General features: G+C 42.9%; 1 protein-coding gene across 3 annotated transcripts in view; it reads left to right on the top strand.

Annotated features, from left to right (window-relative positions):
* Nucleotides 1-3,873: 3,873 nt before the first annotated feature.
* Nucleotides 3,874-17,210, top strand: part of stxbp5a (syntaxin binding protein 5a (tomosyn)) — a 103,910-nt gene continuing 90,573 nt past the window's right edge. For all 3 annotated transcript variants that reach the window (XM_085382296.1, XM_085382295.1, XM_085382294.1), the window contains exons 1-3: nucleotides 3,874-4,141; nucleotides 4,263-4,407; nucleotides 6,571-6,668. In XM_085382296.1, the coding sequence (XP_085238422.1) occupies nucleotides 4,270-4,407; nucleotides 6,571-6,668 (236 nt within the window). In that variant the 5' untranslated portion in view covers nucleotides 3,874-4,141; nucleotides 4,263-4,269. The remainder of the gene's footprint in view (nucleotides 4,142-4,262; nucleotides 4,408-6,570; nucleotides 6,669-17,210) is intronic.

Here is a 17,210-nt window from a genome sequence, read left to right as displayed (position 1 = left end):
AGATAATGGAGGGACCACTGAAGCAAGAAGCTGTGCTCTGCTGTAATTGGCCCACGTGCAGTTCTCTTCCTGGGTATCGTTCATGAAGAGCGCATAGATACAAATTTAGGCTTAATCAGTGTACGTGCAGCCAAATACATGAAACGGCCATAAAAAGTATGCCTGTTGTATGGATGTCATCACGTTCCCCACTAATGCATGTTTGTCCAGAAACTGGGGTGAGTTTCTTGACTTAAGCTGACAGATCCAGTGCCTCCTTCCCTCTTTTTCTTCTGGTCCGCTCTTCTTTTCTTTTTTACCTTAGCTGCAGTCTTGTCTCAAGGGACACAACATTCACAACTTGGGTTATTGCAGTCCAAGCTTTGCAGTTTTTTTGTTTGGTTTTTTGCATACTGTCATTACTCCCAGGGAAACACTTTCTTGGCATTACTTTTTTTCACTTTTTTTTTTTTACTACGCCTCTATGTTTCTTCATGATACAGTTCTAGGAGAAAATATTTCAAATATGGGGACATTTCAATACATTGATAACAAGTAGTGGCAAGTGCCTAGTAGAGAACCATGATTGGCTGGTACATGCATGTCTAAAACAAAAATGTGACATGTACACTTATTTTTTAATTCTTTTTAATTTACATTAACCTCCTAAGACCCGAACTCTTCCACGGCATGCATTTTTAATTTCTCTTTGATATTTGGGCATATTGGGGCCTGATGAATGTAAAAACAAAGAATTACCAGATTTTTATTTTTTTTTACCTTATTTTGGTTTTTAAAAAAAATAAGAGCCACATATGAGGATATTTGTTTAAAATTTTGATAGAACAGTAGCAGTACAACGTCCTCGTAAGTGGATATCAGGTCCTAGGAGAGCAAAATTGAGTATTTTGGTCTAAATAACCCAAAATGTGATGTCCACATATGTGGACGCCAGATCCTAGGAGGTTAAATAAACTTTGAAACATTCTTTTCCTGCAAATTAATGACTGTGTACCCTATTCACCTCCGGTCTTACAGGAAGTTCTTAAGGTAAGAAGTCCTTAATGGCCCAAAAGAATGGACATAGTAGGAAAACCTGTTTCAGACTTTGCAGAAATCAAAAGAAATCATCAAGAAAAACCATATTAGCAACTATTACTGTATATCTTAAATGTTACATGGGATTATAAATCCCGTGAATCCTGCTTTATTTACATTTTGACTCCTAAAAAGTCCTCGCACACTGCGCTGCCTCGGTAACCTTAACAAAGAGCACAAAGCACTTTAAATACAACACGCACACAAACACACATGGCGTAGCCAGATGAATGGCCAGGCTACAACACAATGGTGCCAAATTAAATCACTGATGTCAGTGTCACCATGTGAGCCCAACAACACACACTCACACGCATGCAAGCATCACCTAATAAGGACCTCTTTGTTTGGCGGCATAATGTATTCTGGATCAGGAGATATCGGTTGGGGTTGGAAGGTCTGCACGGTCAATTTCAGTTCATTATGCAAATCAGCGTGGCAACAATTGTTCTCGAGCCAACTTGATATGATTGCTGATTTCATAATTTGCTCCCTCTCCCTTTGGTCCTCTTCAGATGTTTTTGATTCGTTTTGTTCAGCAGCGCCTTCATTTCCTCGATGCATCCTTTACATCAAACCAAGCTCACTCAAAGGACTGCTTACGTAAAAGCACATATAGACCAGCTCATTATATCAGCTTTGATTACAATATGCTGTTGCAGGAGTCGCAGAAATGCATCCCCCCCCCTCACTTTCTCCACTTTAGGACAGAAATGGCATCAGGTGCTAGCGAGCGCAGACACACAGCTATTACTTCCACTGCTGCACACATGCTGCTCGAGGGCACCTGTCTAAGATGAGAGTGTTAGCAAACAACCCAAACAGGTGGCAACATTTGTGTCACTCAAGCATAAGCTTGTCAAGGCTCGTGCTTCATCTGTGACCTTACATACACAGCTGTACCAGGGTGCTGCACTCAACTCACTTCAGTGCTCAGGAGAATCGTACCTGGTGCTAAAGTTGTGTGAGCGTTAGATCTCGATAGCAGCTGCTCCTGGTAGACTACAGACTGCGCAAGGTACCGAATAGGTATGATCACGGGACTCTGTGAAGTGACTGTGTTTATGTGGAGACATATTTTATATGTTATTACTCTTTAAGGGCAACTGTGAGCTCATGAATCAAGCCTTGGCTAATCTAGGTGTGAGGTGAAAAAGGTTTACAGAAGTGTATAAAAACAGTATTTTTTTATCCTGTCTTCCTCCCTTCACCCCCAACTGGTCACAACAGATAGCTGCCCTTCCCTTTGCTTTGTTCTGCTAGAAGTTTCTTCCTGTTAAAAGGGAGTTTTCCCTTCCCACCGTCACCAACTGCTTGCTCAAAGGGGGGGGGGGGGGGGGGGGGGCACTTGATTGTTGCTGTTTTCTCTGTATTACTGTAGGGTCTTTATCTTACAACATAAAGCACTTTGAGGTGACTTATGTTTTGATTTGGTGCTATTGAAATAAAACTGAATTGGATTGACTATCTAAATACTGTTTGCACATATCTCAAATCTTTGGTGCCCTTGTAGATTTGAAGGGTCAGAGTCCAGCTCTTCAATACTCACCAGTCTATTCTAAGTCTGATACACACAAGGTATTAACAATCATATGTCATGGACTCTGCATATCTTAAATCTTTGGAGGATCTCCATGCTTTGGTGGTGGGACATACACCCTCCATAGTTCAAAGCTTTCAACCGTCTGGCATGCTATCCCTCAATATATCCACTAGATGGCAAATATGAAAGTTCTTTCAGAAAAAGTATGTGGAACAGCTAAAGTCAGAGCCCCTCTTTTGTTGCTGACTCATGTGAATGTTAGTCTCAAATCTATAAAGACAGCAAACACACATTAGAGTGTTAATTCCTTTAAAATAAGTAGGATTAAACATTTGTATGTGTTCAACATCTAATCTTAAACAGAATGATAAAGATTAGATCTATTGTGTTGAGAGACATACATGCCATACGGTTCCAGACATTTCCAAACTCCTTCCTTTTCATCAGCTTTGGACTATGAAGTCTTGCTCTTGCGTTGTAGCCGTGGAACTCGGTTGAGCGCGTAAACTTCCACTAGGATGGACACAGTCATTGCTATGGATACTGATAGACGCATTTGCTTGCTCAGCTGTTGGGCTACTTAACGTGGCTCCCTCTCTGCAAACGCTCCTTGCAGCATTCGCCAAAAAATAAATAAATAATGAAATCAAACAGCACAGGGAGCGCAATAACGTCTTTAAAAAGCAGGAAAAAGAAATCCTAAAAAATTAAATATAGATTGAAAGTGGATGATTTTGTCCTTCATGTTATCATTTTTCTCCAAGCCCCCCAAAAACTGTTCAAAATGCAGCTCTAATATTGTTGTGACTGTCTTTTATTGCTGAGCCTGGCACAACCATTTCTTTCGCTTAAAAAAAACAACTGATTTCCACATCCATCATCTGTTGTGCGTGACCCTTAATATGGCGAATCTTCCACGCAAGCACATAAAAAGAGGCGGAGAGGTTAAGGCAAGGGTGTATTGGAAATAATGGCACTGAGCCCCGGTTTGTTTGCTCGTCTGTCTCCACACAGACTCTCTCAACGCTGCTGCATCCCAGGCTCACCAGCATCACCAGGTGCAGTGGAGCAAAACCTACTATACGTGCGTGACAGGGAGGGGAGGGAGGGGGCGTTGTCGCTGGGGCCGATGAAACAAGAGGGAGAGAGCGAGAGAGAGAGAGAGAGAGAGAGAGAGAGGGGGTTGGCAAGGTGGCGGGATTTGTGTTGAAGCCTGTTCTGTCAGACATGCGCAAGAGCGTCAGCAGCAGCAGCAGCAGCAGCATCACCACCACCGCCGCCGCGCTGCGTTTCCGCCTTGGCTGAGCGGCGCACACAGTCGAGAGGGGAGGGGAGGGACGCCGAGAGGAAGAACGGAGACGCAGTGGGGCACAGCACGGACTCCAAGGAGCAAATTACACCGACGCACCAGCACCCCCACCGCCCCCTCTCCAGAAACACCTCAAGCGGCGACCTGACCTGTGCGGTGCGCGCGTTGAGCTTTCCAGCATGGAGACTGCGATAAATAATAAGCACTAAAATGTAAGAGCCACAGGGGGGAACAGAGCGCACGCGTGTGTGTGAGAGAAATAAAGTGGCCATTCCCTTTATCTTTTTTTAAAATCATTATTATTGCGGGTGATTTCAATTCTGTGTTCTGCAGTCTGAAAATGAAGAAGTTCAACATCAGGAAGGTGCTGGACGGTTTAAAAGAGGTGTCCTCCTCCACGCCGTCTGTCCAAGTGGGGCCACAAGAGAACCATCTCATCCAGGAGACCCTCCAGTCCGAGCATTTCCAGCTCTGCAAGGTGGGCGAGACTGGAGATTTTTCTTCTTTTTTTTCCAATCATACAGCTGTTTGCGTATTGGCTTTTAGCGCTAATGATATTTATTGCAGGCAATGTTTTGCACTTATCCCATCTCAGAACACGGATGGTGCAAGTGGAGCTCCACGGAATTATTTATTAGCCGCAAAGCGTTTTACACTGCAGTCTTCTTCTAAACTACAACAAGCACGTGCTCATTAAAGATTTAATGAACATTTGGCGAGCAGCCTGTCCATTTCAGAAAGATCACATCCTATGCGCATAAACAGTGCAACATAGGCAGCTACGATGCGCATGCTGTTTGGCGAGTGCGCTGCACCGACCAGCTGCAAGTTTCTATTCGATTGTTTATGTTTTTGTTAAGTAATGTACTTCGAGCTTTTTTAAAATCATCGAGCAACACGGGGTATGGTAGGGTTAGGGTTGCGCCAGTGTACTCTGTGAAAATCCCGGACTTTTCTGCATGTGCGCATGGCATGAACTGTCATATCGAGGGGTTGGGCTGAACTGATCCCCTCTTGCATAATCTGTTGGTTTGGATTAGTAAAACATTGGTTTGTGATTGATGTGCGTGTGTAAGCGAACGTGTGGCACTGTGCGTGTTGTCTTTTCCACGCAGTGTCTCTCCATTCCCTTCTTCTCCCTCGTCTTTTCTCTTTCACACATCCCTGCACCCCCCCTCCGTTCGGTCTCCCTCATCCACACCTAAACACAGACCACTTTATCCCCAGATCATTGGGGACTGATGGCGCCTGAAGTGAGTACAGGCCTGCTTGGGAGATTAAAAAAGGCTCTCCCTCCTCTGTCTGTATTGACCACAGTAGTAGATGGGATAATTGGGATAATACCCGTCCAGTTTACATGACGTGCATGCTACTGTTAAGTCAATTCAGAGTTTCCTCAGCAGCTTTTCTAATTGCCCTTTTAATAGACCCCACTGTGTGCTTCTCATTGATTTCCCAACATATTTAAATTGTGTGCTTGTGAAGCTTTTTTGCTTATTCCACCTAATGTTTTTGATATATTTGAAATCATCTATGTGTGATATCCTTCGTTATGTCTGGTTGCTGGAAAAACATGACACTGCCATTGATTTGCTTTAGCATATTTGCACGATGAAGTCTTTTCTTGTGTGTTAAAAGACTTTTTGTCCTCGTGTATTTTAGTAGTCACATAACAGAGGTGCAAATCCAGGGAGATTAACATCAGTAAGAAGTGTTACGTTGAGAGCGCGTGAAGTAAACACGGGAAAATAATCTAGAATCATGTCAACATACCCGAGGGCTTTGGGGACGTTGGGGTTTGGTGACTAGACAGACCAGCTTAAAGACTGCAGGTTTTATAGCCACGGCAGCCTAAATATGTCTGTCAACAGCAAGACGTCTGATTGAAGTGCCTTTGAACAAGACTTCAGGCTCACTCTTGCACCTTTGCTGTCTGTCTGGACAGGATCTCTCTGTAATGTCTCTCTACGAGGAAGGCAGGTGTCTCTGCTGCACCGAGTGCTTCTTATGTAATGTACTTTAGCCTTCTGTCACTAAGCAAACAAATCCAACAGCCCACCGCCGGCTGACTGATGCCATAAAACTACCGTCACAGAAATGCACAGAGTGAACCAGGAACACCTTATAATGCGTCGCATACCGTAAAGAAGAAACAAAAGCTAATCATAACCTGATTCCTCCTTATCCATGTTTTTTTTTCTCCATGTATTTTATTTCCAGACTTTAAGTGTTATCACGACTGCACGTGGGAGGCAGCGAGAGAAGGAAAACAACATAAAAAGAGGGAAATGAGAGAGAGATGAAATCTCAAATTAGGCCAGTGATTATAAACGGAACCAAAAAAGCGAGTCCAAATATCATACCTATCATTAAGAAAAGGATATCTGTGCACAGAAAGAGCATTTGTTCTATCTTTTTTTTTTTTTTTTTTAATATTCCCTTGTCTGCACAATTTCAGTTTTTATATTTCTTTCATAACACTCTTCGCATCCGTCTGGGCTATTTGTTTATCAAAGTCAGGTGTGTGGCATCCACTGACAAAACAACACCCCTGCTGTGAAATGCAAATTGATATTCTCTAACACATTTTCTTTTTCTTTCCCTTCTTTCTTCTTCTTCATTTTTCTACGTATCGCACCAGACTGTCCGTCATGGCTTCCCCTATCAGCCGTCGTCCATGGCTTTTGACCCTGTGCAGAAGATATTGGTCGTTGGCACCCAGAGTGGAGCTCTCAGATTGTATCCTTTTACTTGCCGCTGAGCCTCTATGAGCTGCTGTGGCCCGTGGCAGCTCCTTTGGGTAGGTGCATCCCTGTGAGGCAGCAGCAGGTAAGTGAACAGTCCCCTCAGCTGCTGTTGTCAGACGCTCCTGTATGTTGGCTGGTTTTCAGTATCTTAGAGGGATTTTGGAAAGGTGGGTTTCTTGGGTTTGCGAGCTTCAGTGTTTGATTTCTCTTCAACTTAAAGTCCAACATCCAGATATTATCCCAAGGCGAGACAATGCATAAAATATAGACCACATTTACCTTCACTGAATTTCACAGTTTAGCTGTTTTTTAGACCTTGACCGTGCTACATTCTTGCACCCTTGTGCCGAATGCTAAATCAAAGCAAAGCCCACACAGACCCCACATATTGAAATACGTGTTGCCGTTCGGCTGTGTTAGCTCGCATCGGCTTTCTTGCAATATGAGGACGTTAACACAAACAGGGACAACAGCTTGCGATGAAATGGCACCACGGGGAGTCATATAACTTCAGAGAACGCCCGCGAACTTGCCTGTGTGAGGCCGCTTTTACAGGTCCTCTGTGTGTTCTCCTGCCTGTCCGACAACCTTTGCCAGCTCATTACGGTGTGATTAAGAGCGGTCCGCCTGGCTGTCCTTCTTTCCCACCTGCTGGCAGGTATGGTTGTGACTCAGTCTCGTTCACCTTGCACTGGAAAAAAGGGAGGATGATGATGAGCATGAGAGTCTACTGAACCGTGTTTGCCAGATTTTTTTTTTAAAAAGATGGGCAGCCTGTGTACCTTTTAAATGTTTTAAGACAGACTGAGTGAGATGGTAGGCACACCACATTTTAAAGCGATAACTGTATGTTCCTAAAGCTTTACAGATTCAAAATAAACCTTAACTGGACTAGAGCAGATTCGATCACTTGTATTAGTAGATACAAGTAGAAATTCCTGCTTTGGTAGGTGAACTATGTTAAGGGGGATAAGCTCAATAGGGCTTGTGTCTTGCTTTCTGGTACATTACCCATTACTTCCAAAGTAGGAAGAAGAAGTTTATAGCGAGTCAGCCTATACTCAGACTATACCGACTTTGGTCGAATGATCTTGTCAGATGTTTCCTGCTGGCTGTAATTGGTCACTTTGAAACTGAATGAACTGAGGGATCTCTTTTGTGTTTGAGTGATGTGGATCAGATAGAGTCTTATCAGAGTCAGTGGAAGGTGAATTGGGAGTCATCTATCTGCTCCTTGGTGTTGGTTCTCCTCCCCCGTTATTTTACTGTTTAGTCAGCCCTGTCTCTTTATCTGATGACAGCGACACCACTGTGGCGCAGATGCAGGCGGGGTAGTTCGAGCTTTCGCGATTCATAAATTGTGCAGTGCTGAGCTGCCGGATGTGGGTCTTGTGGCAGGTTGTGATTTCGTTGAAGTTTTGGCTGGTTGCAGGTTTTGGAAAGGCATCCAGGGATTCCCTGTGCTGATACACATGGTCACATCTAAGCCCTGGCGGGCCATGAGAGGCTTCTCATGGATATCGACGTCTGTGTGAGTGTGTGTATATGTGTGTTTGTTTGCCTGGTTGGCCTGCCAGGACATTTGGCTGCACCCCTCTTCCATGAAGGATTACAGGAAGTGGCAGATCAAGGGCCTCAGCCTGGCAACGTGGCAAAGCACTGAAAATTACAGCACAAACGGGAGGCGTGCACTGATGTGTACACATGTGCGATACATGTCGGTGTTTGTGTTCTCTGAGGATATGTCTCATCCCTGTAGACATAAAGCCAATCATTTCTGTGGTCCCCCAAAACTGCCTCGTATTGGCTGCTCACCACTCACTCTGCCTCTGGCTTCAGCGTCCACTTGGGAAGATGACAATGTCCCTTTGGTGTTATCTGGAGGAGGGAAAGACGGGAAATAGAGAAAGAGCTTGGCTGGTGAGCCCGTGGAAAGAACAGGCCAATAAACCAGGAAGAGCAGAGAGAGAGGGGGAATAGCTAGGGAAGAGTGAGAGAGGCAGGCTATCCCTTTTTTTCAAGATCTAATGGCCAAGAATAGAATCCTTATTGATCTGTGTGTGGTAATGCAGTGAGACAGATATGCCCAAGTGCACACACAGAGACACACACTCAATTGTTTTCTGCACAGTATCAACAGCAAAAAGAAGTCATAAGCATTTAAAAAAAACAACGGAATTTGCTGTGCAAGCAGCCACCCCACATTAGCTATCCTTTGGATTAGCTGTGTATTTTCAAAAATAAGCAAGATTGCAAAATGCTGAATTAATAAAGCAGTTTTTTTAGTGGTTTTAGTGATGAGACAGTGTTTCTGATGAAGGTGGAGGAGCAAAAAAAAAAAGAAAGCTTCCCTTGTTTCCTATGCCCTTTATTTCTTGGCCAAATACTTTCTGATGACGCTTCTTTTCAATGAACACTGCAGAGGCCCTTTTAGTGTTTACCAGGAGGTTAACCACAAGGCCATCAACATAAGACAAAAAGATGAGAAGATTAGCTTTTCACCGGACTAAAAAAAACACTGTTGCAATCTTGGCTTCCAGCATTCATAAAAATGAAAAGGTTAAAAGATAAAACGAGCATTTAGCTTGAAACCATTCTGCAATGATGCTCTTGCTTCTTCCTCCACACCTCTTTTTAATGTGATGCTGTGGATCAACATGAAGGGTAAAAGTAAAAAGAGGATTGTGTTAAATAATAGTAGTGTCAGTACTGAGAGTAATGCTAGTTTTTGCCTTAATTAAACCGCATGTGCCAGCCGAGCTCCATCATACGAGTCTTGTATAGCGCTTTTCTGCTCTACTTGAATACTCAAAGCACTTTATACAGCATGTCTCATTCAGCCATCCACACACACATTCGCACAAGCACTTTTTTATATGTCTAAGTGCTCTCCGTATAACATTCACACTCAGGAGCAACTTGGGCTTCAGTAACTTGTTCACTATCATCAGGATACTTTGGCATACCAAAGACAAAACTAACACTAACCAAGCGTGCAGTTAATACCTGCTATACTTCTCTTAGAAGCTGTTAGCCTTTATTGTAATAGACCAGTTGTAGACAGGAAAACTGGGAGAAGGACCAGGGGTAGGGCTTTGGAGCGGATTCAAACGCAGTGCTTAACCCATTAAAGTCTTTACATTAAAAAGTGCTATATCCTGCATAATAATTCAGTTCCAATTCAATTTTATTTATATAGCGCCAAATCACAACAACAGTCGCCTCAAGGCGCTTTATATTGTAATGTAGACCCTACAAAAATACATACAGAGAAAAAACACAACAATCATATGACCTCCTATGAGCAAGCACTTTGGCGACAGTGGGAAGGAAAAACTCCCTTTTAACAGGAAGAAACCTCCAGCAGAACCAGGCTCAGGGAGGGGCGGGGCCATCTGCTCCGACTGGTTGGGGTGAGAGAAGTAGTCGATATATGAGATTGCAGGCGTATGATAAGCATGGGACAAGTGACATCAACACATGGATCAGTTACCCGTAGTTTAGGATCTCCAACTTCAGTATATTGGAGTAATCAAGTACAATCTAAAATGTGTCAAACTGTCAACAACTGTGAAAATCTTTTGCTCATTTTTGGTCAGATATTTTCTATGCTGTGTCAGCAAGAACGTGTAATACTGAACACGATTTTAATCAGACATTGTTTTTGCGCATCAAAGCAACAGTATATAGAAACTGAGTGTCCGGCTGACAGAAAACATTTACAGTTTTGGAATGTGATAACACTGGAACCAGAGTCATCTGTATGTATTTCAATTTCTGGGTGGTCTGCAGCAAATGTGTTTAACACTGTGGCAGCATCACCTCCCCAGAGAGATCGCTCTTTACTAATGGTGGCCAGGAGAAATGGCAGCGCTATAACTCAGAGACTCCCTGTGAGCCAGCAAGACGCAGATCAATAGATCAAATTGTCAGTCCATGCTCCGCCAGATTATCTCATCGACAAACGCAGGACATCATAGGCCTCACACGTCCAAATGGAGGCACACAGGCACACACACAGAAGCGCGTGCGCTCATCCCCAGAATTATTATTTCAGAATAGCTGTCCGGAGGTGGCTGAGGTAACATGCAGTTGTGCCTCTGCACATATGCACACGCACGATGATAGATGATTTGTACAGATGTTAATGGATGCGGATGCAAATAATGTGTGACGTGCACAAAAGGGCAAACATTTGTACATGCGAGCAGACTCTGGTGGATGCAGAAACGGCACGTGCATGCATGCACGCATGCAGATTCTGATTCAATGAGTGAGTGTGCTACCCTTCAACGTTTGCCCACAGTCACTTGAAAATCTTGCTGAGACGTGATCTTAATGACACAGATTGTTTTTACTTAGCAATACAAGCGTGAATTTAATTGGTATAATATGCACCAAAGGAAGTGTTCAGTTGTAGCTCACAATCTCTACAGCGCTTCATCATATGTATGCGAGGGAAGTTCTTATTTTGATTAAACTCGCGATGAAACGTTATTAATATTTCCGTGTATTTCAATATATGTGAGACTCTCTTGGAGGATTCCAGTGATATAAGTTCTGGGTTATTATTATTATTGCTTTCATAGTACAGTTCGACTTTAACAAATAATTACAGTGATCCTCTGGCTACTTTTCTCTGCATAGCTGCACTATCTTTAGAGATGGAGGGAAAGCTAAAGCTTGTTTTCAGGTCACAGACCATTTATTCAGTTGTTTGGTCTTTTATCTGTTTTGTTAAAACTTTCTTTTCTTTGCTTTTTTGTGGTGTGATTTAGGTTCTTAATTGCAAGCAACTGAGTGTAGAAGGGAAATGCATATTTTATATATTGGTGACTTAAACATCAGTGTACGTATTTCTTCACATTTCATATAATCTGCTCTGGTGGAAAGGTTACTAAATTTACAAGTGTATAGTTTGTTTCCTTCTCAGTGGCTAGCTGGAGAGCTGGCAGTAGCATATGGGGGATGAAGGATTGTGGTTTGGTATCACAGAATATAAAGAGGGATTAGTATCTCATCCCAGCGGACCTCATTTTACTTTTCACACAAGTAGAACAAGGACTGGGGGAGAGAAAGAAGAGAAAATCTGTTGAAATTAAGTCTTAAAACTGCCAGTCGATATAACCGTGTGATATAGTCAAAAAAAAAAATCTTGAAAGTTTAGCCCGTGGTAAGGTCACAAGGGAACTTCCAAGATGTGGCTTTCATGTCAGTTCTGTGCACATCAACTTTACACTATTACCGGAACAAAGAGGGCATGTGTTTGTGGCTGTGCGCTGTATTGAAGTGCTGTTAATCAAAGACCCCTTATGTACCAGGTTTGAATCTTTCATGCCCTCCCAAAGCACTCAGCGTCCTCTGTTCTATCGGTTCTTAGAAATGGAAAACAAATTTTGCTGCATCAGTACCGCAACAGTGTTTTTGCTGCTTCCCCCTGTCCAATATCCTGACAGCGTGTTCTGCTTAAGTCCTTTAGCCTTGACAGGTACCAAATGGGATCCGGGTTTAGGGTGATTAAAGTTGTGCTGCCATGTTGCTTCTCCTCAATAATTTAGTGTACATTTATCTCCAGCTCTTACTCCTCTTGCTCCTTGTCTCTCTGCTCTGTTAACTCCTGCCTTGTCAGGGATGATGAGTGTGTGTATGTCTGCGCATTAAAGAGAGGCATGTGGCTTTGATGGTTTAAACCGTTTGACCAGTTAACTAATGGAAAAGTGCACATCTAAAAGTAAAGTTCATCCAGACACACAGGCCTTCCTACTTACCATGACTCATCACATTTAAGGTGGGAACTTGAAGGACTGCTTAATAAGTGCTGTCTAGAAGCTTTTGACCAAAGGCACATTTTACATCTGCTGGTTGTTAATGCATGTGCACTTTTTCATTCTTTTGTCTGTACACTGCATGAAAAGAAACCAAGCTATAAGTAATGCACATGTACTGACTGTTTGATGCAGAGTAGCAATGCCTGAGAGGTCACCAACCTGTGCACTAATTATTCCCAACAGACGGGAGACAACGCTTGAGTGGCTCAATGAAAATACACAGTGTCACGTGGGCTGGAGAGAATAAATAGGTTTATATTTGAACACACGCACTCGGAGAGTGTACCTATTGTACTGGATGTTGACCGGCTTTATTCTGACTGCTTGTGGACAGGTGAAGCTACACTGTCTGTGTTAGCTGTAATTATTAACTGTAAGTAACCATGAAAAGATTGATTTTCTCTCGGACCACTTTAACATGGGTAGAAAGTCATACTAAGGTGAGCTTAGTGGTACTAAGCAAATCCCTATGTTAGCCTGAAGGAACCTTAGTTACCGTATAAGGTTAGCTAACATTTTCCAGGACAGTGGAGCAAACGCAGTAGGAAGTTTGGATTGACATTTTTAATCCTGCCTGCAAAACTTTAATTGATGTGGTCTAAGGAGCTTGGAAAGAAAAGCGTCTGGACTTCTTTAAGTTGCTTGAAGATGTTTCACCTCTCATCCGAGAAGCTTCTTCAGTTCTAAGGTCAAATGGTGTCTCAGATTTAAGCCCTGTGGGAGTATCCCCCCAAGAGGTACAATGGATCCCCTATTGATCCTCTACCTAATCACACGAGCCAAGGTGTGACAACGGGTGTAGGTCACAATCAGCCGAGGTTTCGGGTGAGCTCATTGTTAAACCTAGCCCCACCCTATCATGTGATTTCCTGAAGTCAATGGCCCAGGATGTGAGTGGGTGTTAAGGCGTCTGGGAAGGGAAACCAAAAACTGGATTATTGATGGCAGACAGTTGGTGTCGTAAGCCACCGCCTCTGTGCAAAAATGGCCGTTCACAGTGGACATAGATGGACTCTTTCACTTCTCTTTCAAACCATCTGTCTTATCTGTCCGAAATGTGAACACTGGTATCCTCAAAAGAGTGACCTTTGTCCTTTAGATGCAGATAGACAGCCGAGTCTTGTCCCGTGGAGGTGGCTCTTCTATGTTGTGCCGTGCGTTTATGAAGTGGCTGTTTGGTCCCTCCCACAGGGCTTAAATCTGGGACTCCCCACCATTTGACTTTAGAACTGAAGAAGCTTCTTGGATGAGAGTCGAAACGTCTTCAAGCAACTTAAAGACGCTTTTCTTTCCAAGCTCCTTAGACTACGATGACCTGAATGACTGAGAACCTTCACAGACATCTAATTGAGGATGGACGAATATGGGTTTTCCTAAAAAGTGCTTTGAGTGCTCAGTCGATGGACTGTTGGAGTAGAAAAGAACTATATAAGTACCAGTCCATATGAGTTGCTGTATAAATTAGAGATGTATGTAGGAATTTTAAGGGCGTGGAAGCATGTCGGTATTTACCAACAGTTACAGTTTCCATGTTCAGTGAGATATTAAGAAAGGCATTTCAGGCCCTCACACTTTCCCTTTTTAGCTGTCTAATCAATTTGCTGCTCATTTATCGCTTCATTTAACTTCATTGTTGCTTTCATCCCATGTCGTAGCAATATTCTCAGTGATTGTAGTTCTATTATAACCAAAGCAGTGGCCAAAACTGTGAAAATATCACCCATTTTGTAACATACTGATAATCTTTGATCTGAGACGTGAGCTCCATTTTAACCACGCCACTCTTGATAACATACTCGCCGCTGTGCTGTTCGGCCTAGCGAGTGAGTGACAGTCAGAGCCCGCAGCTCTGTCGGAATGTTGTGATTTACGGCAGGATCTATTTCGCACAGCTGCATTTTCAGCATTGGCTGGGCCACTTGTGAGGATCATGTTCCTATTGTATTGATTTGCACTCGTGTAAGTCCTGGTCAATATTCTTCTCTTAATGTAACGGCATCCTTGCAACCAAGAGCTTTGACCACTGTCCGGTTGCTGTACAACAGCAGGTCCCTTGTCATCAAGAGTCAAGCATTAAAGGTAAATACCCTGCACACTCTAATAGATTGTTTGGTGTCATTGTGAATGGCTTCCGATTAAGTGATGATACTTGTGGTAACCCTATGCTTCCTATTGATTTCATTTGTGAGTCTGTCGCTTTCATTATCGTAGCACTTTGGTTGACTCCCAGAGGACTAAATGCTGGTGCTTCAGAAATCATGTAAACCGTTCGTTTCTTTCCTTTCAAAGCTAAAAAAAAAAAGCTACAGATTGCCCTTTGCCTATAAATAGCCGATTATTTGGTAGGTTAAGTACAAGCTGTTGTTTGCAACTTTCCAAGAGAAGGTTTTGGCGCGTGCTGATAGCGCTCCCCTGTCAAGGGATATAAATATCACTTCATCATACATGCTGGAAATCCGGCGTCTCGCTGAAATATCACTGTCATCTAACAAATCATACATGACGTCAACAGAGAACACGCAGTATGGGATTCATTTAAAGGCATTTTTGAGGTTGAATGAGAATGCGATGTCCTTCGATTACCGTCAGTACACACAGTGTGTGCCAGGGGATTGTTCTGGTCTGTAAACACATGTTTATCCTCACGTCTGGGAGGGTGAACATGTGTCCTGAGCATGGCTTTGTGGCCTGCTCTCTACGGTAAAGAACTGATAACACAAAGCAAGAAGCAGCTTGTGCAAGAAATCGTAACTGCATAACTGTCCCGCACATGCTTTGCTGTCAAAATGACTGGACTGAATTAAAGGCTTCTCCTCGAGTGGATAAAAACGCTTCATTTGATGAGCTAAAAATAAGCAAAAAAAACCCGAGTGTTTGTTCAGGTGCTTGTTTCAATATGACGTGAGCGGTTGAGACTCGGTGGTTTTGCTTGACATTGTTGTTAATGTGTGGAACTGTGGTGGGGGTGAGTCAAACTTATGCTGTCAGGTTGGCACAGTCCCTGTGGTGCTTGTAGGGGGACTGGCTTACAGAACGCTGTGAAGCACAAAGATTTTGTCATCTTGCTTTTCCCCCTGCCTTTGACGTGACCTCCGGGTCTCCGTAGGGCCACGACTCTGAAATGACTGTGAAGTATTTGTCTCACTCTTTTCTACATTTTCTTCTGTTATGCATTGTGCTTTTAAAATGTATTTTATTTTATCTAAGCTCCTGATTTTGCTACTTATTCTCTGCATCCAATTATTTCTTCTCAACCACTGTAGGCAGTCTTCCACTCTGTCTCAAGGGCCGCTGCTGCCTCCGCATTAATGTTTCATATGTTTCCTTATGATTTGGCTTCGGAACACTCTCCTCTTCCAATCGCTTTACCCAGACATCCAGGAGCTTATCTTGCGAGAGGTGACGCGCATGTTAATGTTCGCCACATGTGCTTTGTTTCCCCAACACAACGGTTATGACCAATTAATTAAAAGCAAAATGTAAAAAGGCCATTATGCCAAGCTCCAGAAACAGATAGATTGTTAGTTAATGATGTTTTATTATGTAAATCTAATTAAATTACATGAAAATTACCAGTGTTTTTCACACGTTTAAAAAAATTGATCTTTAAAATACAGCCTACAGGTAAAGTAAACATAATGACATTTTGTAGTACATAGCTACATTTATCACCTCTTCAAAATCATAAAATTAGAATCACAAATTCCAGATTAGATATCAGGGATTAAAATCTCCATTAGGAGTGGCAGGTAACCCCAGTCTTGTTTAAACCTTTTCCTTCTAGGGTGTTTGCTTTGCTTTCTTTTACCCTCACGTCTTCAAGAGCTCTCCAAGGCCCTGACAAAAAGGCTTCTGGATGGCTGTGAGCCAGGGAAAAGATTTTTGAAAAGGCTTCCAAATGACTTGAGAGTAATCGTTCCCCTGTAAGGAAAATCACTCAAACAAGTGGTATAGATTTCAAATCACTACCGATGTGTCCAGGACCGACTGTTCCAGCAAAGTCATTCTAATAGCACGTCACTTGCTTTAAAAGAAGTCTAAAACAACCCAACATGTAGTCAGAGGATCTTAAAGTAACTCTTGCAACTGTTGTTGTTCAAAAAATCAGGAAATATCACACATTTGATCTGAATGGGAAGCGTGGCAAGAAGAGTTTTTGTTGTCCAGAAAGAACAAAACTACAGTTTGCCAATGAAAATGATTAATCAGGTCTTTTGGAATAAAGTGTTTTGGAGTGACACGTCAAAGATAGATACAGAATTGGCGACATAAACGGTAGAAATGTTTGGCATGGACTGAAGGCAGTTTTTAAGTGCAAATCATGGTGTTGGGAAAGTTATGGTTTGAGGTTGCCTTGCTGCCTCAGAGAACGGGCAGCTCGAGTCACTGACTAAAAATAAATCCTGATATCAAAAGGGCACTTGCAGATAATGTGAGGCCAGCTGATGATTCTGTAAGCATGAATACATAAAACATGTAAAGCTGCAAATCAGCCAAAACCTGAGGGCTAAAACCAGATTTGAACCTTTTGCGAGTGTGCAAAGGAGGAAAGACAGAAAGGTTCCCAAGGCGCCAGAACTTGAGGAATTGCCTGTCACTGCGTTTTTATGCGCTGAGATGTGGGTGTATGTGTGTGATAAAGACTCTTGTAGACAGAGACGGAGCTGCATGCGTACAGTAGGTAGGTGTCCTTGCCTTGCCTTTTC

This window comes from Rhamphochromis longiceps, linkage group LG15 (genome assembly GCF_057381845.1).
Source record: "Rhamphochromis longiceps isolate RC_006_pf linkage group LG15, R_longiceps_female_GT1.1, whole genome shotgun sequence".
Taxonomy (NCBI): Eukaryota; Metazoa; Chordata; class Actinopteri; order Cichliformes; family Cichlidae; genus Rhamphochromis; species Rhamphochromis longiceps.
Note: the sequence above shows the minus strand (reverse complement) of the source record. Positions and strands in the feature narration are given on the sequence as shown.